Source organism: Peromyscus californicus, unplaced genomic scaffold (assembly GCF_007827085.1).
Source record: "Peromyscus californicus insignis strain IS unplaced genomic scaffold, ASM782708v3 Scaffold_19__1_contigs__length_69161282, whole genome shotgun sequence".
Taxonomy (NCBI): domain Eukaryota; kingdom Metazoa; phylum Chordata; class Mammalia; order Rodentia; family Cricetidae; genus Peromyscus; species Peromyscus californicus.
This window is the reverse complement of record NW_026294491.1, coordinates 16,579,094-16,605,776: the sequence shown is the minus strand read 5'-3', so window position 1 is coordinate 16,605,776 and position 26,683 is coordinate 16,579,094. Positions and strand designations below refer to the sequence as shown.

At 44.2% G+C, this 26,683-nt stretch overlaps 1 protein-coding gene across 6 annotated transcripts in view; it reads left to right on the top strand.

Annotated features, from left to right (window-relative positions):
- Fam13c (family with sequence similarity 13 member C) overlaps positions 1–26,683 on the top strand; it is a 112,047-nt gene that overhangs the window by 34,949 nt on the left and 50,415 nt on the right. For 5 of the 6 annotated variants that reach the window (XM_052744737.1, XM_052744738.1, XM_052744743.1 and 2 more), the window contains 2 exons: positions 6,696–6,814; positions 25,535–25,598. The exons of the other annotated variant lie outside the window; for it this stretch is intronic. In XM_052744737.1, the coding sequence (XP_052600697.1) occupies positions 6,696–6,814; positions 25,535–25,598 (183 nt within the window). The remainder of the gene's footprint in view (positions 1–6,695; positions 6,815–25,534; positions 25,599–26,683) is intronic. 6 annotated transcript variants of the gene reach the window in all.

Genomic DNA, 26,683 nt, shown 5'->3' with positions numbered 1-26,683 from the left:
TGTTCCATATAATCACAGCCCCGATCTATTTCTGAGATGCCAGCTTATGTGGTCATCATTGCCTTTCCCAAGTCCCATGGGCAGCCTGGGCTCTTCCTCCCTGCTCCTCTCAGCAGTAAGTACATCTCATTTCCCAGTTGAATTTAAGCTCACTTTCAGCCCTTCTCCTTTTCATTCAATCACTTCCTGTCCCTCTCCGGTCTGCTTTCTACACCGTTGCTATCTCTGAAACCAGTTAACTTCCCCCACACTGACTACCTCCTCTGTGACCCACCCAACGACAATCATCTCTGAAACCAGTTAACTACTCCCCCCCCCCACTACCTCCTTTATGACCCACCCAGCACCGATCATCTCTTTCCTGAGAAGTTAAAATCATCTAGCTGTCCTCCTTTATTCTGCCCCACGCCCCTTCGCCTGCCAACCACACAAGCTTGGGAGCCTGCCTACCACCACGTTCTCTGCCATGATGGTCATGGACCAACCCTCTGAAGCCGTATGCAGGCCCCCAGTTAAATGCGTCCTTTTATAAGTTGCCTTGATCATGGTGTGTCTTTACAGCAATAGAACAATAAATTAGACAGCCACCTAGTATTTGACAATGACAGCTCTTCAAAGGAGGAAAACTTGGATTCATGGCTTTAGTAACATTTTCCACCCACCATCTCTTAGCCTCATGAGCTTGGGCAGAACATCATGGCGGTGGGACCATCCCAGCAATGGGAGCTAGAGATAGAGGCTGGTCTGCATTTCTTGGCAGACAGGAAGCACAGAAGATGTACCAGGAAGGGACCAGGAATAATGCACCCCCAAGGCTCCTAGTTACCTATCTCTGCCACCTAAATTCAACCTCCTAAATTGTCCATAACCTCCCAGAATAGTGCCACCAGCTGTCCATCAAGTGTTCGATACAAGAGTCTATGAGAGACATTTCATATCCGGTCTGTAATAGAGTGAGAAATGGCATCGTTCCAAACTCCTCCGAGGGCGAGAGGCAGGAAGGTGAAGATTCCTGGGAAGAGGCCCCTATTTTGGGGATAGTCATTGTTGAAAGAGCCAGTGGAGGTAATTCTTGCCTTTCACCCCATTTCCTGTCTGTGTGTGCTCATTAAAGAGAAGACTTGAGCTTTTTTATTTTTTTATTTTTTTATACCCCCTCCATTGATCTCTCCTTGATTACCATCAGGCCAGCTGTTAGTGTCCTAAACTGCAGCTGTGCTCACACGGGTGGCATGGGACAGCCTCTCAGTTCTGTAGTGAGTGGATCACTGAAGGATGGTGGGAAGAACTCTGGCTTTGCATTGAGGAGATGGGACTTAGGATGTGAGTACTATAGCTCAGCCAAGTAATACTGTATGATCCTGTTGTATTTTGAATCAAGTATTGAATTAACATTATTGTTTCTCTCATTGCAAACTACTTGAAATAATAGTTTTCCTAAACTTAATAAGAAACTATATCATTTCAATGATTTGAGACCCATTAAGTTATAAACTGTGTTTATGTGATTGGAATATTTCCACTTCAGTGGGTTAAGAGAAATGCCTGACGTCTGTCCCGGGAATAGTCTTAAAAATACATAAATGTCAGTCATATTTTTCAATTTTTGAAATTCACCTTTTGCATAAAAGGCCACCTTCGTAGCCAGAGTCTTTTGTTTTTTGTTTTTATGTTTGTTTGTTTGTTTTGCATTTTTCTTACTGTAGAGAACTGAGAGATTAAAACCCATGCTCTAGATTTTAAATGAGGTTCTCAAAAGTGCCTTGTTTGCTTGAGGAAGTCAGTAGATGTCACTAGATTTAGAGAGCGGGTATATACCCATCATCTGCATGTCTGTTGTCCCCTAGAAATTCATTTAGCAAATAGGCAAGAGCTGGGGGCCATTTCTACAGAAAAGGATCTAATGAGAGCCCACCTCATGGATGTATATTGATGAGTTTTGATTTATTGTTAAAGTAATAAAGAAAGAAACAGTTATTTTAAAGATACAACTAAAGACTTGGTTCTCTAAGTTGTCTTTTTTTTTTTTTTTTTTTGGTTTTTCGAGACAGGGTTTCTCTGTGTAGCTTTGCGCCTGTCCTGGAACTCACTTGGTAGCCCAGGCTGGCCTCGAACTCACAGAGATCCGCCTGGCTCTGCCTCCCGAGTGCTGGGATTAAAGGCGTGCGCCACCACCGCCCGGCTCTAAGTTGTCTTTTAAAAAAAATCAGGCCATCTTCAATAAAGCCACATTTTCATAATCTGTGTGTGTGTGTGTGTGTGTGTGTGTGTGTGTATGTATGTATGTATGTATGTATTCATACTTGCTTGTGTTCACAAGCGCCGTGTTTGAGACATCAAGTGTGAACAGTCAGAGGATGACCTCAGCTGTCAGTCCTTGCTGTCCACCTTGTTTTAGGCAGGGCTCCTTGCTGTTTTGTGTACACCAGGCTCGCAGCCCACATGCTTCCTGGGATGTTCCTGTCTCTACCTCCTGTCCTGCCATAGGTACCCTGGATTATAGATACATGCTCCTGCCATGCCTGGCTTTCTGTGGGTTCTAGGGCTTCAAAGCCAGGTTTTCATGCTTTGGTCCATCAAAACACTGAGATGAGACTTGAGACACATGAGGGGTGAGGTAGGGGTTGAGGAAAATGACTGGACACAGGACAAGATGTCGGCTCTAAGATCTAAGATCTCCCGCTGGCCAGATGACAGGAAGATAGAGATAGAGATCATCCTGGCTTCTTACCTCATTCTCCTCATCTGCTTGGACCTGACAATGTGGCCGACACATTAACACAGAGGAAAAACAAATGAACATATAAACAAAAAAAAAACTCCTAAGACTGGGCCTTCTTTAACCTTTTGTCAAACAGTAGATGTTAATTTGGGGGCGTGGACATGGGGCAGAGACATCACATTCTATCAAAATGTAGGGGCTTTTAAAGTAAAAATATATGTCAGTTGTTTTAGGATTAATGCTATGCTTTAGTGTTCTAGAACTTCTGGGGTACATGTTAGAGAATTGCTAAGATGTGATGAAGCTAAAATGGATGAGGTGAGGAGCCCATCCTCAGTGCTTAGTCGGATGCTGTCCTTTAGGGATGTTAGGGCTGGGGAAAGGGAGACAATGCTAGCATTCAGTCATCCACAAGTAGACATTGCTGGTTCTGAAGACTTTTGTGGCCCTGGTTAACCTGGACCCCAGTCAGGTTGTACAGTCCAGTGGTAAGCTCATCAAAGGTGTGAACCTGGTCTCTCATATATATGTGGCTATCTGGCTAATGCTCTGCTATGGAGGAAGCTAAATCTTACTGAGTTCTTTTGTCCCTGTTCAGTAGTTTTCCTTTATATCTTTATGAGTAAATGACAAATGCCATCACATCTATTAACTCACAGTGGAGCATTGGGACTACTTTTTAAAAGTAGAGCAGCTAGGACTGGGGAGATGACTCAGTGGTCAAAGGGCTTGCTGTGCAAGCAGAAGGACCTGAGTTCATATCTCCAGCACCCATATAAAGGCCAGGCAGGACAGTGGGAGCCTGCAGTCTAGGTGCCAAGGGGTGGAGCTGATAGGTGGGTCCCGAGGGCTTTCTGGCTAGCTGTCCTAACTGAAATGATGGGCTCTGCAATCAGTGAGATCTCTGTCTCAAAAATAAAATGAACATCAGAGGGAGACTCCCAGTGTCCCTTCCCTGACCTCTACACATGCATGCACAGCTGAGTGTACCTGTACATGCATGTACACACACTCACACACACAAAGTAGACTCACGAGGTTTGAGGTTCATCTCCTGTTCTTATGACATGGTTTTGATTCTTTCAGATGAAATTGGGGCAGGGTTGCTTTCTTTGGATGTGTCACACCAACAAGGTCTCTTCGGTCTTCTGTCATTCATCTGCCACACTTTTTAGGGCACACTCTCTGTAGTTCTCAATTCCAGTGTTCATAAAGCTCTTATGAATTTACCCATTTCTCATTTGAATGGACCCAAAAATCTACGGGCACATTTTATGCCACATTAATTTTTCCCCTGAATAGCTGCTGTTTTAACAGACAGCTTTTTATGTAATAAAAAAGGGGTAGCTTTTTATTACTGATTGTACCATATGGTATAGGAAAGTTGGGGTGTCATTCCTCATTCATTCCTCTCCCTTAGCTATCCCTCTCCCTGTCCTACGTCTTATAGGATGACATCATACAGGTTTTCCTTTTAGAAGCTTCTGGTGACTGTGTGGCCCTCTAATATTTTGGAAAAATAACTTATTAGATACTCTACCTAGATGGCTTTAAACCCATCATCCTTGAAGAGGCTGGATTTCTCTTGCCATTGAAATATATTGCAGAGACAAATGCAGCATCACCCCCTATCCCAAATAAGTTGACTGCATTTTGGTCATCTGGAATTCACCGAATAGCTTATGGATTCTCATCTTAGTGTCTCATTCACTGGGTGCAGAGGGACTATTTCATTCTGAGAGGAATTTGTAATAGGCTTGTTACAGCTTAACGACTACAGGAATTCAGTTGTGGGTCTTAGATCTTCTATTTCTGTGCATGTCTGTGTTGTCGTCTGGGTGTATTTGTGTTATCCACTGCAGCTCAGCACTCAGAAGGTTTTTATATCAATGGATGATGGCATCATGGACACTCGGAGTTGGGTCTGTTCAAATCCCGAGTAAAGTGATGGTGATGGTTACATAGGTCAGTGGAGAGAGATCAGGCACACCTGGGGCTAGAGTTTATAAAATGATTGTGCCTTAGTGTTCAAATTAGCTTAAAGTTATTTCTTCATACAGAAAGAACATCTTTCTGTTGTAGAAAATTTGGGAAATCCATATGGATCCCAAATGTAGCAAAAATGATATCTCACAGGTAATTACTGTTAAGATTTCAGTTCAGTTCACCCTAATCTGTTTGAGAAATGGATGAGCTCTACATGAGCAATCTGGACATGAGTGGGGGTAATGAAGGGCGAGGGTCGAGGGAAAGAGAGCTTGGGGGAGCAGGAGATCCCAGCTGGATCAACAACAGAGAGGGAGAACAAGGAATAGGAGACCATGGTAAATGAAGACCACATGAGAATAGGAAGAAGCAAAGTGCTAGAGAGGCCCACAGAAATCCACAAAGATACCCCCACAATAGACTGCTGGCAATGGTCAAGAGACAGCCCGAATTGACCTACTCTGGTGATGGGATGGCCAAACACCCTAATTATTGTGCTAGAAACCCCATCCAACTACTGAGGGAACTGGATGCAGAGATCCATGGCTAGGCCCTGGGTGGAGCTCCAGGAGTCCAATTAGTGAGAAAGAGGAGGGTTTATATGAGCAAGAATTATTGAGATCAAGGTTGGATAAAGCACAGGGACAAATAGCCAAACAAATGGAAACACATGAACTATGTATGAACCAATGGCTGAGGGGCCCCCAACTGGATCAGGCCCTCTGAATAGGTGGGACAGTTGATTGGCTTCATCTGTTTGGGAGGCATCCAGGCAGTGGGACCGGGTCCTGTGCTCATTGCATGAGTTGGCTGTTTGAAACCTGGGGCTTATGCAGGGTCGCTTGGCTCGGCCTGGGAGGAGGGGACTGGACCTGCCTGGACTGAGTCTACCAGGTTGATCTCAGTCCTCGGGGGAGGCTTTGCCCTGGAGGAGGTGGGAATAGGGGGTAGGCTGGGGGGAAGGTGAGGAGGGCGGGAGGGGGGAGAACAAAGGAATCCGTGGCTGATAATGTAGAACTGAATTGTATTATAAAATAAAATTAAATTAAATTAAAAAAAATTTCAGTTCAATTCACCCTAATCTGTTTGTCTGTGAGTATTCATGTGTTTTCTTCATAAAAATGAGCATATTGTAAGCATTGTTATATTCAATTTATAGCTATCTTTATGATGTGTTCTATAATGTCACTAAAAACATTTTATTGAGTTAGAGAGATGGTGGACTGGAGAGATGGCTCAGCCGTTAAAGGCTAGGCTCACAACCAAAAATATAAGAGTTAGAGAGATGGCTTAAGGGCACTTGTTTTTTTAGAGGACCTGGGCTTGGCTCCGAGCACTCACATGGTGGCTCACAACCATTTGTAACTCCAGTGCTGGGGCATCCAACCCCTCTTTTGACCTCTCTATGGGACCCCAGCATGCACATGGTGCCATACGTACACACATGTAGGCAAAACACTCATACACATAAAATACAGGAATCTTTAAAGAGCACATCTTATTAACTTTTTAGTAGGCCATGCCTCTGTTTAAATGTGCACACGTGCGTGCAGGTGCCTATGGAACCTAGAAGGATTGAATCTCTCTGGGCCTGGAGTTACAGACAGTTGTGAGCTGCCAGTGTGGGTGCTGGGAACCAAGCTAAAGTCCTCTGCAAGAATAGTACATGCTCTTAACTGTTGAGCCATCTCTCTAGTCCCTACAATGCCATATTTAATGCCTAAAAAAAAAAGCTTTTTTGGGGGGTTAACTTATACTTTCAGAAGTGATGATATTCCTTACCCCCTTTCTCCTATAATCTTCGACAACCAACTGGCTGGGAGAAAGACACCTATTAAGTTTGTCCATTGAGTTGTCTCCCTTCCTACATGGAAGCCAGGAGAGTGTGGTGCCCGTAGCTGCCTCTTGCCCTGAGCTCAGCTCAGTCAAGAAGGAGTGCTGTGGAAATGACTGGTGCAGAAAGCTCCTCTGCCTTTTTGTCTTGTAGGAGACAGAGCATGTGGTGCCCAGCCAGTCAGAGTGCCAGGGTAGAGCGGGGACACCGGCTCATGAGAGTCCACAAAATAGCATCTTCAGGTGCCAGGAGACGGTAGGACTTCAGCCAAGGTAAGCCTTTGTTCAGAAGTTACCCCGCACGTCTGGGCTGCTTCCTAGATATACTAACCTGTACGCTTGCCACCTGCTTGCTAGTCAAGGGTTCCTGATTTTGTTGGCATTCCTCAAGTCAGAGAAGCTACTTAAAGGGGTCTTGGAGGAGAACCGTTGCGTTAAAGAGAAATGCACAGGACTTTCTTCATCTTCTGTTTGAAGATCCTAAGTCCTAAGACTCAGGGAGGGCAGGTCTGCTTGTGGAGAGGAATTTGATCATCCTTTTGGTTTATGGCAAGAACCTTTAGAGCTCATTTGTGGTCTCTGATGATGCCGACGTGTGATGGTTGTAATCGAATTCTCATCGAGACAGCTGCTTTCACCTGAGATTTCATTTGGTCTTTATGAGCTCAGAAAGCTGGCGCTCAGAAAATCCATCGCATGGAGGACCCAAGGCTGAGAGATAGTAAGGCACTCGTCTGATCCTTCACAAATCAAGAGAGCTAAAGCTGCAATGTGAACCTGCGGCGTGTGATTATGGCAGGGCAAGCGCAGTCTCCATGCTGAGCTGAGTGTTACGGAGTGACCTCGGTCCCGAAGCAGCCCAGGGCTGGCTTCGGACCCACTAGACCTCCTGGAGACAGCCCTGAATCCAGAGCCAGGATGTGGGTGGAAAAATGCCTGCAGAAGGTTGGCATGGCGCTCTGACAGGAGCTTGGCAGGGCAGCTGTCTACGGAAAGTCTCTTCTAGAAATAAACAGAAGAAAGAATCCCGCAGCTTGTTGTATCAGCTGTCTGGTAGGAGCCTGTGCTAGGAAGACTGTTGCCCTCACTCAGGGAACCAGGGACTGCTGTGCTCCTGAGCATGACCTTTAGAATTTTGTTTTTGAAGGCAGTGCAGTCTAAGTGAACAAGTTGAGCAAACACGGCCTGTACCATGTGACAGCGCTCTAGAATGTTGCAACATCCTAAATTTAGGAGCATAGATCCCCAAAGGGTGGGAGAGAGCTCCAAAGGCGGCAGTCCCCTCTCCAAGTGGTACAGGCAACCGTTCTACTCTGTTGCGGTTGGAATGTGGAATGTCCCCCATAGGTTCATATGTCTGAACACTTGGTACCTTTAGAAGGTGGGACCTTGTTGAAGAAAGTGGCTTTCTTACACCAAGGGCAGGTCTTAGAGCCTGTACCCTACTTCTGTCTTCTGTGTGACTTCTGACTGTGGATGCAACGTGATGACAGTTAAGTTCCCGTCACCATGTCTTGCCCACTGTGGTGACCTTTACCCCTTAAGCAGTGACCCAAAGTGGGTCTTCCTGCTCCACGTTGCTTCCTGCAGTCCTTGCCGACCTTACTGTTGCTTGACCTCAGGAAATCACAGTTGGACTCTCACTGACGAGGCCTCTGTCCCTCCTGTTTGAGGTGTTATTGTAGCAGACCTCTTTTCATCCGGCTTAACTCTGCTGTGCAGTGACCAGCTCCCCCATCCTCCCACCCCAGCAGCCCGACGAAGGCTGTTCTCAGCCAGAATGAGGTCAACCCGTTCCCATGCATATTTCAGAATAGAAGGAAGCAAACAAAACCAGCCAATCCCAAAGCTAAATCATGCATGCTTTCGTGTGGAACATGTGTGGTCCTTTGGGTGTGGACATTTAGCAGAGGCTGACGGGGAAAGGGTATTAGCAGCTAAGCTTCTCCCATTCAATAAATTTCAAACTGTTTTATGTTCTGTGTGTGGTTGGGATACTAACTGGGGTATGTTTACTGTGGTCAGAAAATGACTGAGATCCTGTGGCGATCGTTTGCACATGACCAGCTAAGAAGTGAAGGTAGAGACCTAGATGGTTCCACAAGGGACCACATAGAGCAGTCGTTCTTAAATGATTTGGGAGTGGCGAGTTACGCTTTAATCGTACTCCCAGAGATAATGGTTGAAAAGAATGATGTATACCTATGGACATGTGTGTAAAACTCTGGAAAGTTCCCAGGCTATTTCTTTTTTTTTTTTTTTTTTTTTTTTTTTTTGGTTTTTCGAGACAGGGTTTCTCTGTGTAGCTTTGCGCCTTTCCTGGAACTCACTTGGTAGTCCAGGCTGGCCTCGAACTCACAGAGATCCGCCTGGCTCTGCCTCCCGAGTGCTGGGATTAAAGGCGTGCGCCACCACCGCCCGGCTCCAGGCTATTTCTTGATTCTGAGAAAACACAGGTGCTGAGTCACCAGTCGGCCTCTCTCAGAACTGTGATGCAGTCCTCAGCGGGCTCTCTCTCCTCTCCATGCAGCCGCCCCCTGTAGATCCCAAACACCGTGTCATGCATTCTTCCTTGGGGTCTCCATGCCCCGCTTTCACCTTTCCACAGGGTGGAGCTTTCTGAGCTGGTGGCATTCCAGAATGTTCCCTGTACTTTTGTCAGCAATCACAGGGGTCATGTGCTAAGTCAGGAGGAGTCAGGAGCGGTGTGAGGCCAGTTAAGACTAGTTCTGTTGGGTTTCTTTGCTAGATGAGGCTGCTAACCTTCAACTCTGGAGTCGTCTGTCACAACCGTGGTGGTGTCACCCAGGGACATTCTGGTGGAACTTTTAAAAACCTCAAAATATTACAGGGATCATGAGATGTGATGGATGGGTGAAATGAGATCTGTGGCTAAACATATCTTTGAGGCAGGTAGCCTGTATTCCTCATAACAGTTCTTGTCTGTGTTAATCCCAGCACATGGCTGGGCTCAGGGATATGTGAGTAGAGTTATTGTTGTGATCGTCATCATCTTCTTGTTCACACTTAAAAGATAACTTTTTTCTTTTTAAAAGATTACTATTTTTTTAAGTTAGTATACAAAAGTAACTAAATGGGTTTCACTATGACATTATTATTATTTCTGTGTCTCATTGTTATAATTGGGCCATATTTTCTCCTCTACATTACATCCTGCCGACCCCCATTGTGTCTTCCTTATTGTCACAGCCCCCTCTGGTTTTGTATGGATGTGTGTACTTAAGTCTTGATTTCCACACGGAAAGAAAACGTGATAGCTTGTTCTTCTTCCTTCCATGACATCGTTAGCACTTGGGCAAAGGGAACCTCAACTGGGAAATGGAATGCCATTGGAGCTGTCCCGTTGTCCATTGTCCAATTCCATTGGAGTTGTCTATGAGCGTGGCTGTGGGCCATTTTCTCAGTTGGCCTGGGCCCTCCCATGTCAGTTAGCACTGTAGGTTGTATCATCCTTGGGCAGGTGGACTTAGGCTGTTTAAGAAAGGTAACCAAGCAAGCCAGCAAGCAGTGTTTTCACCAAGGTCTCTGCTTGAGTTCCTGCCTTCAGTTCCTGCTTTGAGTACCTGCTTTGGCGTCTCTTGATGATGCACTATGACAGGAATGTGTAAGCCCAATAAACGCTTTCCTCCCATGTTGCTTTAGGTCGTGGTGTTTAACACAGTAACAAAAAGCAATAGGGCTTCCAATATCCTCTCTTGTTCTCCCTTTAAATCCCTTCTTTCCCCCAATAGTTCCCTCTACTTTAATGCCATATGTATATGTGTGTATATAGATGCTATGTGTATGTATGTATATATATATATATATATATGTTTGAATGTAGACTCTATGAGAGAAAAGATGGTGTTGTCTGAGTCTGGCTTATTTCGCTTGACATGATCTCCAGTTTCTTTTGTTTTCTGAAGGTGACATAATTTCCTTTTCTTTATGGCTGGATAAAATTGAATATGTACTGCATTTTCTCTGTCATTCATCTGCTGATAGGCATCTCGGCCGATTCTCTTTCTAAGCTATTGAAAACAGTGCAGCCATAATCATGGATGTGCAAGCATCTTTGTGGCGTGCTGACTTTTTTGTTTGTTTGTTTGTTTGTTTTTAGGGCCTTTGGGTATAGTTCCAGGAGTGGTATACACATTAGTTTCATTTTTAGGTTTGTGAGACACCTCCACTCCGATTTCCATAGCGGCTGCGCTGGTTTACATTACTACTACTGGTGTGTGAGAGTTTCTCTCTCCCCACATCCTCATCCGCACTTACTGGCATTTGTTCTCCTTTTATTTGTGTGTTGTGTGCGAGTGCACAGGCATGTGTATGCACGTGTATGTGTGCAAAAGTCCTGAAGAGGACAGAGGAGAGCCGTGGACCTTCTGAAGCTGGAACTAAAGACAGTTGTGAGTGACATCACATAGGTGCTGCTAGCCAAACTTGAGTCCTCTGCAGGAGCAAGCAAACACTGTTAGCTGCCGAACCAGCTCTCCAGCCTGAATCATTTTTTCTAGATTGTAGCCATGGTGGCTGGACTGAGGTAGATCTCAGTGTAGTGTTCATTTGCATTTCCCTACTTGCTAAGGGTATTGATTTCTCCATACATTTATTGGTCTTGTGTGTTCTCTTGAGAACTGCCTAGTCAACTTAGGTCCCCATTGATTAATGAAATGTTTTGGGTTTTTTATATTTAATTCTTATCTCTTCTTATATCCCAGATTATTAATGCTCTGTCCTGTATATAGCTGGTAAAATTTTTCTCTTATTCTGTCTGTTCTTTTTGCTGATGGCTTCCTTTGCTGTACAGAAGCCTTTTAATTTCATGTCCTCCCATAATTCAGTTGTAATGGTTTCCCCAGGTATCAGTTCTTTTCAGAGAGTCCTCACCTGGCCTTATATCTTGAAGTGTGTTCCTGGATAGTTTCAGAGCCGCTGCCAGTCTTATGTGAAGACCTTTGATTCTGAACTGGTTTTTGTATAGAGCAAGAAGGAGGATCCCAGTTTCGTTCTCTTCCATGTGGATACCCAGCTTCTCCAGCATGTCTTGAAGAAGCAGGATTTCCCCCAGTGTATGTTTTGACAGTGTTCTTGAAAAGTAGGCAGACAGAGCTGGGTGCGTTTATTCCTGCATCCTTTATTCTTGTCATCTACACATCTGGTGTTTGTTTTTTTTTTTTTTTTTTTTTGTGCTACTCCTGTTGTCATTGTTACAAGGGTTCTGCGGTGTCATCTGATTTGATTCTCTGGTGTTGTGATACTAACACCAGTCGAGTCTTGATGGAGATATGATATAGTAACAGGATTCGCCAGACTCTAGTCTGGGTCAAAAATGACTGAGGAAGTCAGGATGAAGTCTCAACAGGTATAAATGCTACTGTCTTGGAGGTGAGAGAAAGTTAAAATAATAAGCAGAACAGAGGAACCAAGATCTTTCTGTAACAAAGGCCTCTTAGGGGTCATTCATTCATGTTTGGGGTGAGTGTGAATGGTAGTCTTTGGGGAATGTATAATTTCTCGTAGATGTGTGGAGTCCTGTAACTGATGGGGACCACACCGTAGATGCTCTATCTGCACTTCCGATGTTTTATACCTTCGGCATGGTGCTTGTACTCAAGGCTCCAAGTATTAGGATGGATCACCTTAATTAGGTGATCTAATTAAGATCACCTTAATCTAGGTGAGCTGTGGATGAGCTTGAGACCTAGGAACAGTTTTGCTAAAATCTGGACGTATACCAGCTGTCTCGGTTTTCTCACGTCCGTGTCACAAACGATCACAAACTCGTGTCCTAACACAGCACTGGTCTCATAGGTCAAGGTGTGATCAGCACTGGGTCCTGTGTGAGTGCACCACAGGGAGGGACAGGATGATATGGAGGGTGCAGGCGAAGACTGAAGTCAGGGACATCATGGGGGAGTTATTCTGCCTACCATGTTTTTGTTTCTTTATTTTTTTAGGAACAATTTCTAAAATGTTTGTCAGGTGGAACTCACTAAAAGTTTTGAAGCCATCGTCTCAACCTCCTTGTTTTGCAGGTTTCCCATTGCCGTCTGGAATGTTCTCCTAGCCACCCCAGGTCTTTTTAGGCCCTTCACTGCACTGGGCCCATCTGCCCTCCCCAGCCCCATCCTACATCCCTCAGCGGTACAGTGGGCCAAATGCTCTGTGAGCTCCTATTTGGATGTGTATAGTGCGGAGACACGTTTGGCTCCCACAGTGTTGTGAACGATTATGAGTCCATATTGAAAAATCTAGTCTTTAGCTTTGTTTGCAAACAGCCAAGAGTGGGGCTGCCTGGGGCTTACCTTTCCACCAGGAGACAGTAAGCAGGCACTGAGGAACAGAGTTCTTTTTATGCTCATCCCTCCCCATTTATTTATGCTGCTACCTGGCATTTGATTGATAATATCTACTTCAGTCCTTCTCTTCCTGGCAGCTGCTCATCCTGGGAGCTCTGGCTGTCTCCAGCTAACTTCTCATATAATACCTACAGACTGGTCGTGTCTTAATGCCCCCTTGCCTAGTAGGCAGTTTACATGTTAACAGGGACCCTTGGTGCCTCTGAGTACTTTGCTTCGTTTGGCTACTCTGGATGCCCCATGGTGTCTGGTACTTAATGCAATGTGTACAACCAGAGAACTGCTTTCCCCGGGAACTGGAAAGCCTACCGGTGACTGAATACAGCTCTGGTTTTCTACTTTGGAACCCGGGGAGGCTGTGGTTTCCTCAGGTTCTCACTCCCCTGGGTACCAAGGCCAAGACAAGAACCATGAATCAGTGTAGAGCAACTTCATGAATATACATCAGTTTAGGGCAACTTCATGAATATGCATCTGTTTGACTGTTTTCTATCGCTAAAGCCCATGCCCGTCTCATATGCCCTCAGCTATGAGAAAAAGGGGATTTTATGAATGTCAGAGAATACTAATGAGGGCGGGGAGTTCTTCCTTAGCTAAGTAAATTTGCTTTGGAGAGTGATTAACTCACCGGTATTTAAAATATTGTATTAAATTTTATGACAGAATTAAACCTTTAGTGTCATTAAAGACCTCCTCTGTATAAACAGGATCTGTTTCTCAGCAGCCTTGCTGCTAATTAGGCTGCTGGTTACACTGGCAGCTCGCTGGCTTCTTTATCTGCCCGTCCCCAGTTTTAGAAGATCCCGAGCAAGAATAATGGCCTTTGATGGCTTTCGCTGTTTCTGTGTTTGTGATCCTTCACATGAAAGGAAAAGCTGAACGCTTTGTTGCTTTATGGAAAGAGGAAGTTTTCTTGGCATCTAGTTTTCCTTGGGGGATAAATCCTTTTATCTTTTGTTTTGAGACAGTGTGTGTGTGTGTGTGTGTGTGTGTGTGTGTGTGTGTGTGTGTGTGGTGTGAATAGCTAATGTTTTTTTTCATTTTGAGATTTTTAAATAGAAGTGAGCAGAGTCCTAATGAGTTCTGCTTGAAGGAGAAAGGACAATTAAGAACAGAGCTTTCTAGTAATACAAAGGATGCCATCCCCCTGCGTGGACTGTCCCAGGGCAGGCACTCCACACCTTCCCACATGCTCTTCCTCATTAGTGAGCTTCTGGGGGTTTGTTTGGCGTTTTGTGAGAAGGGCACGGATGAAGGAGAAACAGCAAATAGCTGACTGTGCCGACGTGTCGCGACTCCCTGGTACACACTTGGGTCACGAGTGGGTTCTCTGAGTGTGTGCTGCATTCAGCGAACCCCCATCTCCTGCCTTTCCCACTTCTTCTTCTTCTCCTGGGAACATGCAGCAATCGGTGAGATGAAAAGAACATTTCACTTAAGAAATTCATGGTTGGGGCTGGAGAGATGGCTCAGCGTTTAATAGCACTGACTGCCCTTTCAAGGGACCCAGGTTCAATTCCCAGTACGCCCATGGCAGCTTACAGCTGTCTGTAATTCCAGTTCTAGGGAACCCGACACCCTCTTGCCCGCAAAATATCAATGTACATAAAATAAAAATAAAATAAATTATTAAAAAAGAAATTCATGGTCTTACAGGAGACCTTGCTCATACACTGAAATTCCTGGTCCTTTTTATTTTGCTTATTTGTTTATTGGTTGATTGATAAAGAGTCTCATTAGCTATATATACTGTGTAGCTGAGGGTGCCCTTGAACTAGTGATCTTCCTGCCTCCCCCTCTCAAGTTCTGCGATTACAGGTGTGCACCTCTCTTCTTTTTTAATTTAATATTTTTATTTTATAATTAACTTAATTTCACATATCAGCCACAGATTCTCCCGTCCTCCCTCCTCCCACCCCTCAACCTCTCTTTTAATATAAAGAGCTAGGTCTGGTGACTTTTTTTTAAAGGCTCTTGTGGTCCTCACATTGAAAATGCTCAGTGCTTGAGCTGTGTAAAATCTTAGACATAGATGGACAGTAGTTTAAGAATGCATTCTTGCTGACACAAGTGATAAAAGTCATTCCCCCTCTCTGTCCCGGAGAACAGAGTCCCACACCAAATCCGTGGACTGATTGAAGAGGAACATGCGTGATTATCAGGGGATGGAGACCCCGTTGGCATCTTCTGCTCCCCTCTTCCTCACTCTCCACCTCCTCTAAGAAATCCATCCTGGGCCATTCTCTACATTGTTAGCACTTTCATCTGACAGTGGTTAGTGACAAGGCACAAGGGAAGCTCAGAGGCATTTTTATTCATGATGACATTGACTGCAATAATAACAATAATAATTGAAACACTGGAAAAATGCAGAAAATCACCCAGACGTTAAAGTCTTGTAAGTCTACCATTTATATAGAATGGCTGTTGGAATGTCTGCTTAGGCTTTGTTGCTACCATTTCACTGTTGATCTAAAAAGGAATTGTGTGTGAAAGCGAGTTCCTGTTGTATTCAGATTTGTCTTTCAAACTAGACAGGACCGCCAAGAATCCATTCCAACCACGTGATGCTTATACGTATCCATATGCTTGTTTAAGGTGAAAAAGCACCAAACAGGCCAATGATTGCAGCGGCAGGATAATTACCACAAGATGAGTTCACTTATGTCTAAAATGAACAGCCTTAGTTTCCAGAAATAAGCATGTGAACATCCAATTCCCCTAAGGAACGTGTTTTATAAGCTTAGGTATCGTTATTAAAAGTATTTCCAGGAGAAAGAACATGTTGTCCTTGACGTCTGAAAGTTTTAGAAGCCGTGTCGGCTTAATGTGGGATAGATTCAGGAGCAAAGGAGACAGAAGTGTGTGTGAGCTGAAACCCAAGTGAGGATGCTGGACAGCTGGTTAAGGGTGTGGTCATGGCCACGTGGAGACCAGGAAGGCTATTTCTCATTTTCTCTGATGCAATGGCTACTCTTGTCAACAAAGTTGTCTCTTTTTAAGGTATACAATAAATACTACGTTATATACAATAACATACAAAGCTCTCTTTCATCTACTCTGTATTTTTTTTTCTTTAGTCCATAGCTTCCTGTGCTGGATTGGGGTTTTGAAGGATTAAGTATGTATCTTTAAAACACGTTATACATACATTGCTGTGTGTTTTGTCCCACTTAATTTTGTAGTTGCTGATTTTATGATATGCTCCCATTCACATTTACTTTAAAAGATTTATTTTTATTTAAAAAAATCATGTGTGTGTGTGTTAGAGAGGGAAAGAGAGAGACAGAGACAGAGAGTGAGTCACATGTGTGTGGGTACCTGCAGAGGCCAGAAGAGTATGTTGGATCCCTTAGAACTGGAGTTATAGGAGGTTATGAGCAGCCTGACATGGGTGCTAGGACCCAAACTCAGGTTCTCTGCAGGAACAGCGCATGTTTTTAACCAGTAAGCTGTCTGTCTCTTCTGCCTCTAGAGTAGATTTTTTGATGGAAACTATGACTTTTATGTTTTAGCTTAGTTAGGAATAGAAAGTAAATATTAAAGATGGTTTTTATGTGGGGTCAGATGATGTTCAAAATCAGAGTCTGTAAGCCTGGTCACCCATTTCTCTGAGTGCTTTACTTCGTGGATCAAATCAGAGGAAGTTTCTTCTCATACCCTTGAGCAACTTTGAGTCTCTGGAGAAGTCCAATAACCCAGAGTCATGACCAAGCACCCAGTACCCTGCAGGTGCTAAAAACAAAGGAAATTCCAAGGTCCTTTTAAGTGGGTCGGGTCTGGAGGAGAGAGGCTGAGAAACAGAAGCAGGATAAGCTAAATGTTCGAGGCTTTTTAGACAATGCCTTGAAGTTGGCCTTGACAATGAGAAAAATTTTGGTCACACCCAGTCTAATGAATAAACCCCAACTCACATAAAGGAGCTCCTGGGAAGGACCTAGGGAAATCTATCCAAGGCCTCAAGCTATGAAAAGAAGGGCCTTGGTATTGTAGAGACCTAAATGCTAATTCTAGCTCTACTTCTATCTGGGATGAATCCGTTTACAAGGGAATGAAGAGATCTATGCCCCAGGGTTACTGTTGTTAAGGTTTAAATGAGAGATTGCATGCACAGTTTTGCTCCAACTCCAGCTTGTAGCAGGTGCTTAATTCACTGATACTGGTGATCCTCTGGTGAGCACACCCTCATCCTCATTGAGGTTTCCTTCCAGCTCCACAGGACAGATCTATATTCTACCCACACCCCTCTTATCACTATCAGCCCTCTTCTCCCTTCTGTTTAATTCTACCCCTACCTCAGACCCTAGGTCTTCAATCCCAACTTCCCATGTATTTTTCCTCTTTTTCAAACATAAATATCTACGTTGAGAATATGTTCAGTTTTGAGTTAGCCATCTGGTCGACCTCAAGAGTTCTTTGGTTTGTCACTTCAAACAGTATAAAAGCTTACTGTAATTTTTTGGAGTGAGTGATTCTCTTTGTATTCATGAGATATACACTAAGATGCTTATTGTTTCCTAGGTAGGCAAAACCTTCAAGTCTAGGTTGCTCTTCATGGTCCCATGACTCACATTTTATTATGATCCCTTATTATAGGCTCTGGGTTGGGAGTACCTGCCCTGCTTCTGCCTCTGTCTCTTGCAGAGCCCAGATCATGGCTCTACTCTTCTGTTCATCTTTAAGCTAGACGTTTAACTTCTCTTTGGGTGAATAAAGAACTATTGATTATCTTGGTACTGGTTGAATTCCTTGCTTTGCTAGTTGAGGTTCCAATGATTTTGATTTTTTTCCCCTCAACTTGAATTCACGATAGCTTCAAAAACATTTTTATGAAGCATACATGGGAAAAGTGGTCCTTGGTGGCTGTAGTGGCAGCTGGAAAAGTCAGTGTCAAGGAATGTGGTCCTTCGATTATATAGTTTCTGCCTGTCTTGCTGATCTTGTTAGTGGGAGCCAAGGATCCCTAGGCTGTCCTGTCCACGTGGTTGTTTCTTGGCAATGTTAATCTGTGTGGAGAGGAAGATGAGTTGATGTTCTTTGAAAACAACAGGAAGGACTGATGGTCTGTGCTGGCTAGTTTTAACTATCAACATGATGAAACCTAGAATCACCTGCAAAGAGAGCTTCAACTGAAAGATTCCCTAGGTTAGGTTGGCATGTGAACAGGTCTATGGGGAATTATCTTGATTGCCGTGATTGGCAGGAAGACCCACCTTATGCCTGAATAGGCCCATTTTAGGGGCTGGGCCCTGAAATGTAAGAGTACAGAAAGCTAGCTGAGCATAAGCATGTAGGCAACATGTGTGCATTTAGGAATTGAAGCCCAATAAACTCTTTTTGTACCATAGGTTGCTTTTGGTCAGAGTATTTTCATCACAGCAACATAGATGGATCTAGAAACAGGGTCTGATGGTAGACTGTGAGGCTAGCTTCCTAGGGACAAATGGTCTGGATCTGAGGGTAGAAAGGGATCAGGAGTTCTGTTCATGGAGTTCTGGCATCTCAGTGACAGGGAATTGACCCCTGAGGTGCCACATTTGGAGATCAGTGGTAAGAGCTTTTCATTGGTGCTAATTAGTTACTTTTCTATAGCTGTACTAAGATATCATGACCAAGTCAACTTATAGAAGAAAGAGTTTATTTGGGGGCCTATGGTTTAGAGGGTCAGAGTCCATGATGATGGAGTAGAGGTAGCAGGTCGCAGGCAGCTGGAGCAGCAGCTGAGAGTTCACATCTTGAACTGCAAGAAGGAGGCAGAGAGCACATTGAGACTAGGTCTTTTGAAACTTCAAAGCTCACCCCCAAATGACACAAGTCCTCCAGCAAGGCCACACTTCCTAATCCTTCCCAAACAGTTCACCAACTAGGGACCCATTATTCAAACATGAGCATGGCTTAAACATCATCTTCCAGGGAGAAGAAACTAATGGATCCAAATGAGACCAGATGGCGTAGAAAAGGAAGTTGGTTTCAGAAAATGTGGGCTAGGGATGGAATGTGTTGGGTAGCCGGAATCAGTACAGTGTTGGGTGACTTGGCATCAGGAGAACCAGGAACTGGAGAAAGAAGAGAATTAAGCACTAATTGTGTGATAACCACAAACAAGAGTTTGGTGTGCCTTGTCAAATTCGAGGGAGACAGAGTTACAGGGAGACAGGGGCTGCTCTGCCTGGATTCTTTTCTCACTCACCCTGGCCTCTCAGACTGACCCTAAACCAAGAACTGTTCATTATGAGATAGGTCCAGATCGACAGGACAAGAAAGACTGAATGAATACTACTCAGAGGTTCTTTTCAGCCACATCCACAGCTACTTGACCTCTTTCCCTCTGCTGGTCCTGAGGTTGGCCAGGAGGTCCCGGATCACTGTTCTCTTATGCTCTGGGTAGTGGTGTGGTCCTGGTTCCTTGTGTTGTCTGTTCTAGTCCACCAACATGAGGGGTATATCTATTCCAAGGAAGCTGAGGTATCTTGTGTTTGAGGATTTCCTTAATGCCTTCAGGAAAAAAAAAATCTTTCTTTCCCCAGAATAGTGTTCCCCTGGGAGGCCATGCCAGAAACAGAGAGACTGTCCTGCACTGGTTACATCCCAAGGCTCTTAGAATAATGCTTTCCAATTAGGAATCCCTGGAATTGTTTGGTTACTACTCTATAACTCTGGACATTTTGATTTAGGAGGCCTTGAGTAAGTCAAATCTATCCCTGTTTTATTATAGTGGATGACTCTAATCTCCGTGAAACTGTAAGGTGGGGCCTGAGTCCTTAGTTACTGGGAGTGCGTGTTATTAGGGGATCAGCATCCTGGGTCTAGCCATGACATCTTTGTCCCCTCAAGAGGAATTTGTTGCCCTGGACAAGCAGATGTATGAGTTCCCAGTCAGTTGATGAACATCTGTCTTTTGACTTCTAATTTTTCTATGTGTGGGTGCCAGTCTGTGATAATTTTCAAACTTGGTGTCTTTAAAGTTGAAACCTCTGCTATTTGATCTTCATGATTTAGCTCAGAAGTTTATAAAGAACCAATAAGAAGGCCTGGAGAAATGGCTCAGCAGGTAAGAGAGCTTGCTGCTCTTGCAGAAGGCCCAAATTCAGGTTCTAGTTCCCATGTTGGGCAGCTCACAACTGCCTGTAACTCCAGCTCCAGGGGACTTGATGTCTTCTTCTGGCCTCTGTGGCACCTGCATTTATTTGCACATGCCCCCAAACAGGATACATATAGCTAAGAATAGATAAGTGAGAGAATGTCTTTGGTTTGCTCTAGACCTTTATAATGCTGGTGCCAAGGGTGGTGAGTGTTGCTAATATAATAGTGCTGGCGTTTCCTGGCATCTTGTCTGTATCTACATCTAGAGCTATTGTGTGATGTGAAGAATGTTTTGCTCAGGGTTGCCCTCTTGGGATAGACCTTTTGTTTTCAAAAGAGTTTCAGGAAATGACAGTCATCCCACCAGTATACATTCCTGCATCCCAAGTGCTGCTTCCTGATCCAGAGGCTTACTTAAGTCAGTGGTATACCTCAAATCTTGAGATGAGATCTGAGGTTGGCCCTGTTCAGTCCTAAGGCCCACTTCATGGTGAAGTGTTCGGAACACAGTTAGGTGCTTAACTGCCTCTCTTTCTGTCCAGGTTCTTTGCATTATGGATTAGTCGGATGCTGGCTAGTTGTTAGTCTTCTCAGGGAAGAAATGTTACTTGCTTGTAGAAGTGAGAGTCATTGCAGCCTGCAGACTTTGCTGGCGTGCCTCAGGGAAAGGAAGGAACACGGGTTGTACACACTTGATAATGTATCAGAATTGGCAGCTGTTCAGGACTCAGAGATGAATGCTTTGTTATCAATATATGCATACCTATTCTATACCAAACTCATGATTCCTGCCCCACAGAGCTTACCATCAAAAGTAAATGACTATTAAATAATTGTAAAGATGTAGAATTATGAGTTGAGTAGTTTCCTATGTCTACTCAACAATTCACATAAAAGGAAGACACAATTGGGAGGTACACACGTGGTATCTAAAGGATAAATGAGTTAATTCAGAGACTAAGAAGACTGGGAAGGAGGAGCGTGGTTAGGCACAAGGACATCCTGCCTGAAGGCATGAGCTTGGAAGGAGCACAGTCAGTGTGAGGAACTGGAGGAATGCCCTTTTAACCACAGCACAGATGGGGCAGGGCATTGGTGGAGGGTGAAAGGGTGGGCAAGGCGAAATCCTTCAGATGTCATAAGACACTGTGAGCATCGGGGAGTGCTTCTCTGGGGAGTCTTCGGAACACCGTTAGATGTTCGTCCTTTACTCTGCCCGCCCATGCTGGCCAACGCATTCAACAACCACTGGTGAATCCTTAGTAGATCTTCTCAGAATTGGACTCTTGGAGTGCAGTGGACAGAGGGCAGTGAGTGGCCAGATCTTGTGTGTGGCGTGCTCTGGGGAAGAAAGGGTAGGAAGACCAAAAGGAAACCTTTGTTATTTCAGTGAGAGATAACAGCTTTGCTTAAGACGGCAGTGGGGGTGGAGGGTGTGGAGCAGAGGGGACAGATAAACAGGTCATTTGCGGTAAAAAATTGCAGTACTGGTAACATACTGGCTGTTGGGCTTGAGAGAAATAAAGTTCAGGGGATTTTAGCTTCTATTAGCTGCTGGCTAGATGGAAGCTTTTTTGTTGATTGAGACAGGACTCTACTGTTTACTAATTAAATTATAGTTAAAATGTTGACTTAAAAATAAAATCCTGAGCTAAAATATAACCTTTCTTTCACAAATTATCACATCCTGTGGTTGGACATTGTCATGGGGCCAAGAAAAATATTTTAATGCTTAGTTGGTTTTGCTGTTTTGAATTCCTGTACGCCTCCCCAGAGAGGCCCACTGCGGATGGCCCTGCAGCCTGACTCAGCACATGCTTCAGGGATCCAGCAACATGGGAATGCCAGTTTTTAAAGCTGCCCTTCGGTGGGCTGTCCACATGCTCGCAAGCGCAGATTCTGGGCAGAAACGGTTTTAATATCAGCACATAATTCCTTTTGTATTTCTCTATTGAAGTGTTTTTATTTTGAGTATTAGTATTTTTATTTTACTGAATCATGGTGTTAGGGGTGTTTTAGGTGCTGATGGTAGAAGCCTAGCAGTAGTGGTAACTTAGTGGTAACAGCAGTGGTATTGCTCATAGTGATGTTGGAGGTATTGCTTGTGGTGATGTTGGAGGTTTTGGTTGTGATGCTCTTAGTGATGATGGTCTCTATAATGGTAATGCTGCTGATGGTGGTAATGATGGTGGGAGTGGGAGTGGTGATTGTGGCAGCCACAGTTGCAACCACAGTGATGGTATCTGTGATGAATGAGGCATCAGTATGGAGGACCACTGTCGGGCTCTGAGGAGTACGTGCTGCATGACCCATTGCCTAGGCCTTGGCTAGGAATCAAAGTTGGGATGGAGTTGGCAGAGTGTTCTGCATTGCTCATCTTTGCCTTGCGGAAGCACGGGTTTGATGGAGGCATGTAGCCATTCGCCTGCAGTTGTGGATGGAGGGAGGCAGTAGAACTGAGTGGAGAGTTTCAGTGTGGAGCAGGTATCACGTATTGGCGGATTGTACATGATTGGAGCAGTGTCTTAAGGGTGTGGGGGAGGGCGACTTGAGCTCCGTTCCATTCTTGTTTCCTCAGTTACTACTGAGCTTTTCCAGCAAATCTTCTTGTTTCTTTCTCCTCCTCACTGTGACCTTTAATGCTCTTACGTCAGGCTGTCATTCTCCTTGTCTCTGGGTGATTGGCACTTTCTGGCTGTGGGGGCTTGACCAGTTGCCCTGCAAGTCCTGGTTTCTGTGTCTTGCTTTTCTTTTCTTTTCTCCTTTGATCTTGCCATCTGGTGAGTCATAGGTCATGGTTGGCTTATTTATTTTTTTATGTCCTCTCTCCTTTGGTGAAAATACAGGCCCTAGGGCTGGAAAGATGGCTTGGCAGTTGAGAACACTGGCTGCCCTTCCAGAGGACCCAGTTTGATTCCTAGCCACCCACATGATGGCTAGCAACCAGTAACTCCAGCCCTAGGGATCTGATGATGCCCTTTTCTGACCACTGTGGGTACCAGGCACACATGTGGTACACGGACATACATGCAGACAAAACAGCCATATACATAAAAGTAGAAAGCTTCAAAAGAAAAGGACATACAGATTCTGTGAAAGTGGATTTTCTATGCACTGCCCTTTCCCAGCACCTGATCTAGATTATGGTATAGAATTGATGCTTACTAAATACTTGTTGAATGAACAGTGAAATTATTTAGCTGCCCTTCCTCCTATAGGGTCTGCGTGTGTAATAATGCTAATCTCATGTGGTGCTCTTGAGGGTTAAATGAAGAAATTTGAGTAAATCACCTGGCCTGTCTAGCCAGACACACGAGGGCTGGTGAAGTCTTGGATTTCTCTTCACACTTTGCTTTCCTAAAACTTCTTTGTCTTTGGTAGCTACAGAACGAGTCCTGGTTAGCTTCTTGTCTCTGCTGGTGCTTCTCCATTTTCCTCATGACTTTCTGTTTTTTCTTTCTTCATCAGGCCCAGGATGCCAACCCCAGGGCCTTTCACTTGCCATGCAAGGGCTTTGCCAATGAGCTAAAGCCTAACTCCTATGGCTTGTCTATCTTTTTTTTCTCCTACTTGGTTAATTCTAAAGAAGACAGTAATTGCTACCTCATGGGATATGAAGCCCTGTTTGTCAGTGATGCTTACTGTTAGTGCCAGCTGTATAAAAACAGCCCAGGAAGTCTAGAGTCACATAACACACCACACTAGAATCATTATATAATTATGGTGACTCATGGCATATTTTACTAATAATCAAAGTTTTGTTAAGCTGAAAGATAAGCCAGTGTCCATGTCAGATGACTCACAGCTGCCTGTTGCACCAGCCCCCAGAGGTTGCAACAATGTCTCCTGGCCTCTGCACACCCTTCACTCGTGTGCACATTTCCATATACAGGCACATGTACCCACGATTTAAAATAACTCTTAAAAACACCACACTCCTGTTTCCCTTGGTTTACAGCAACCGTGGAGTATAGTTGGTTAACCACTGTAGATGACAAAGAACTCAGGACCCATTTAAAGTTTTGAAAAGATGGGATGGCTTAATCCCTGTGCCCAAGAGTCCTTTTACTACCTTGCCATATTGGTGGCTCAGGGGACTGAAGGATGTGGGGCAGGTGAGCCTGAAAGTCCTTACTCTCTGCTCACTGTGGCTGTCCGGGCTTGACCTGGTGACTGGGCCCCGGTCTTCTCCTGATGACTATAGGAGGAAGATGCTGGTCCTGTGTGGATGTGGAAGGCATTCTCAATGTGCTCTTCACTGTCTTTGTGTTTGGCCCCCTGCTGTAGATGTCGTTGGGAACCAATTGTTGGCACGATTAGCCCAACTTGTAGCTAGAAAGAAAATCTCACTTACTATCCTGAAGAAGTTAGGCCTTTGGTGTTGCTCAGTGTACCTTACTGAGTGGGTCATGACATGCTGAACTCATTAACCGTGGTAGCTGTTCAGAGAATGTTTTGTCTTTGATATTCAGATTGACTCAGTGTGCTAGTAATAAATGATTATGTCCGCAAATAAGTCTTTTTAAAATGAGTAACCTATGGACTAAACATCTGACACCATATTCATTAAGACAGCTGGCCTTTTTAATAAAAACTGTAATTTGTTTATTATATAATAGCATAGGAACTCTTGGAGAAAAACTTGAATGTGGCCTAACATATACCATTGGGCATAGAATTTGACAAGTCTGGATTTGGACCCGAGCATCTATCAGGAGTAGGATTTCTTGTTTTGTTCTTAAACTAAAAGCAAGGGACTCAAAATCATGTGCCTTGCTTCAGGTCCTTTTTCTTCTATTAGGAGATCTTTATGGCAAAACTCAGCTTCGCTATCTAACCAGCAATGACTATAACATTTGTTGTGTAAATGAAGTGATAGGACAAAACTTTTGTGAGTGTGTGTGTATACTATGGTGTGTACTATGGGGGTGTGTGTGTGTGTGTGTGTGTGTGTGTGTGTGTGTGTGTGAGAGAGAGAGAGAGAGAGAGAGAGAGAGAGAGAGAGAGAGAGAGAGAGAGAGAAACAGGCACTAGAGTACACATGTGGAGGTCGCAGGACAACCATGGGGATGGGTCCATTCCTTCTACTTATTACAGTGGTCTCTCTATTGTTAGCCACTGTATATGGCAGCAAGAGGAGGGTGAGAGGGCCTGCTCAGAGAGGGGATATGTGAGCTGAGCTCATGATTGTATGACAAGAGCCAGTTGTGTGTAGATCTGGGTAAAGCATCCCAGACCCAGGATGGCTGGAGGTTCAGGGTTTCAAATAGAATAGGGACCTTATGCTCAGGGAACAGGGGTGGCCAGGGTGACCGAATAGTGGGGCCAGAGAAACAGCGGAGAGCACCAGGGTCAGAGAGGCTGGCGGGCCTCATCCACTCTGCGGTCCAGACCACTGAAGGAGGTTAAATGTTACCCTTCAATAGGTAGAGTGCCGCTTGGGATTTCCAACAGGAACATGGCCAGAGCTGTAGCCACCAGCTTCAAACGTGGGTTGTTGAAATGGTTCTGTCAAATAGACATAATTTTCCTTTATATTTTGTAGAGTAGACCAGAGGGCTGCCATTTGGCCAAAGGATGCTTTTGGAACTCAGCAGGACTTCCATGAGGTAGGTGGAATTACCACGGCTGACACAAACATGAGCTAGCCCATCTCGGAATTGCTTGTTCCTTTCACAGCACCAGAAAGTCTTTCCACTTAAAACTTTAAATCCTTTCGCTCTTAAGTGAACTTTTTCATCGTGGTAATGAAATGTTACTTTGCTGAATGTTCTTTCTTGTGTTGGAGCGAACAAGCTTAAAATAGTATTTTTGAGAATGCTCACCACACCTTGGACCTTACCCAAGTCCAGCTAGCACTTCTTTGTATACTTTCCAACTTTGCTTTGGGGTTATATAACCACGGCTGTGATAATTAAAATTTGTAGAACTTTTTTTCCTGATTGAATTTATCTGGATTTATTTCCCTTTCCCTGTTTCCCACTGGCTGGTGTTTGCAGCCTCAAACATAATCAGGCTTCTTGTTTCATTCACTGAGCATAATAAAATTTGATGTCTGCATCCTAGTTTTCTTCATATGCTTTGAGATATGGGAGCCGTGTTTTCCAGTCCAAATAGCATTCCCATTACACTGGAAAGCACATTAGTTAGCTCGTTCTAGAGTTTCTTTGAAATATGTAATTGGGTTGTAATGTCAGAAATCAGTATAAGATAATTAGATCACCTGCTGTTATGAATGCCTTGGCTTAAGACACTGGTTTGGAATACTCATCTGGTTTCTCTTGTCCTCATTAAGTTGGAGCAGTGGGTGGTATGTGGTGTCTCTGATTAGGATCATAGCAAAGAAAATAAATAGACATGATACTCAGATGCCCAGAAGAGAAATAAACAGCTTCAGGCAGATTGTTAATTCAGCATTTTGAAGACATGTCTCTCTTTTACCCCTCAATTCTGTAACCCCATAAAAGGCATTTAAATATTTAGGTGGTTTTCTTTTTCCTTTCTTTAATATTTTATTATTATTATCATTATTTTGGTAGACTTTGGTAGAAATTCACAACTAAAGGTAAACCAGGTGTCTGGTTAAGCCAAATTAAATCGCTAAATCTATGAGAAATGTCATAAATATAACAAACAAGAATGCAGAAAGCTGTTATTGTGTGTGTGTGTGTGTGTGTGTGTGTGTGTGTGTGTG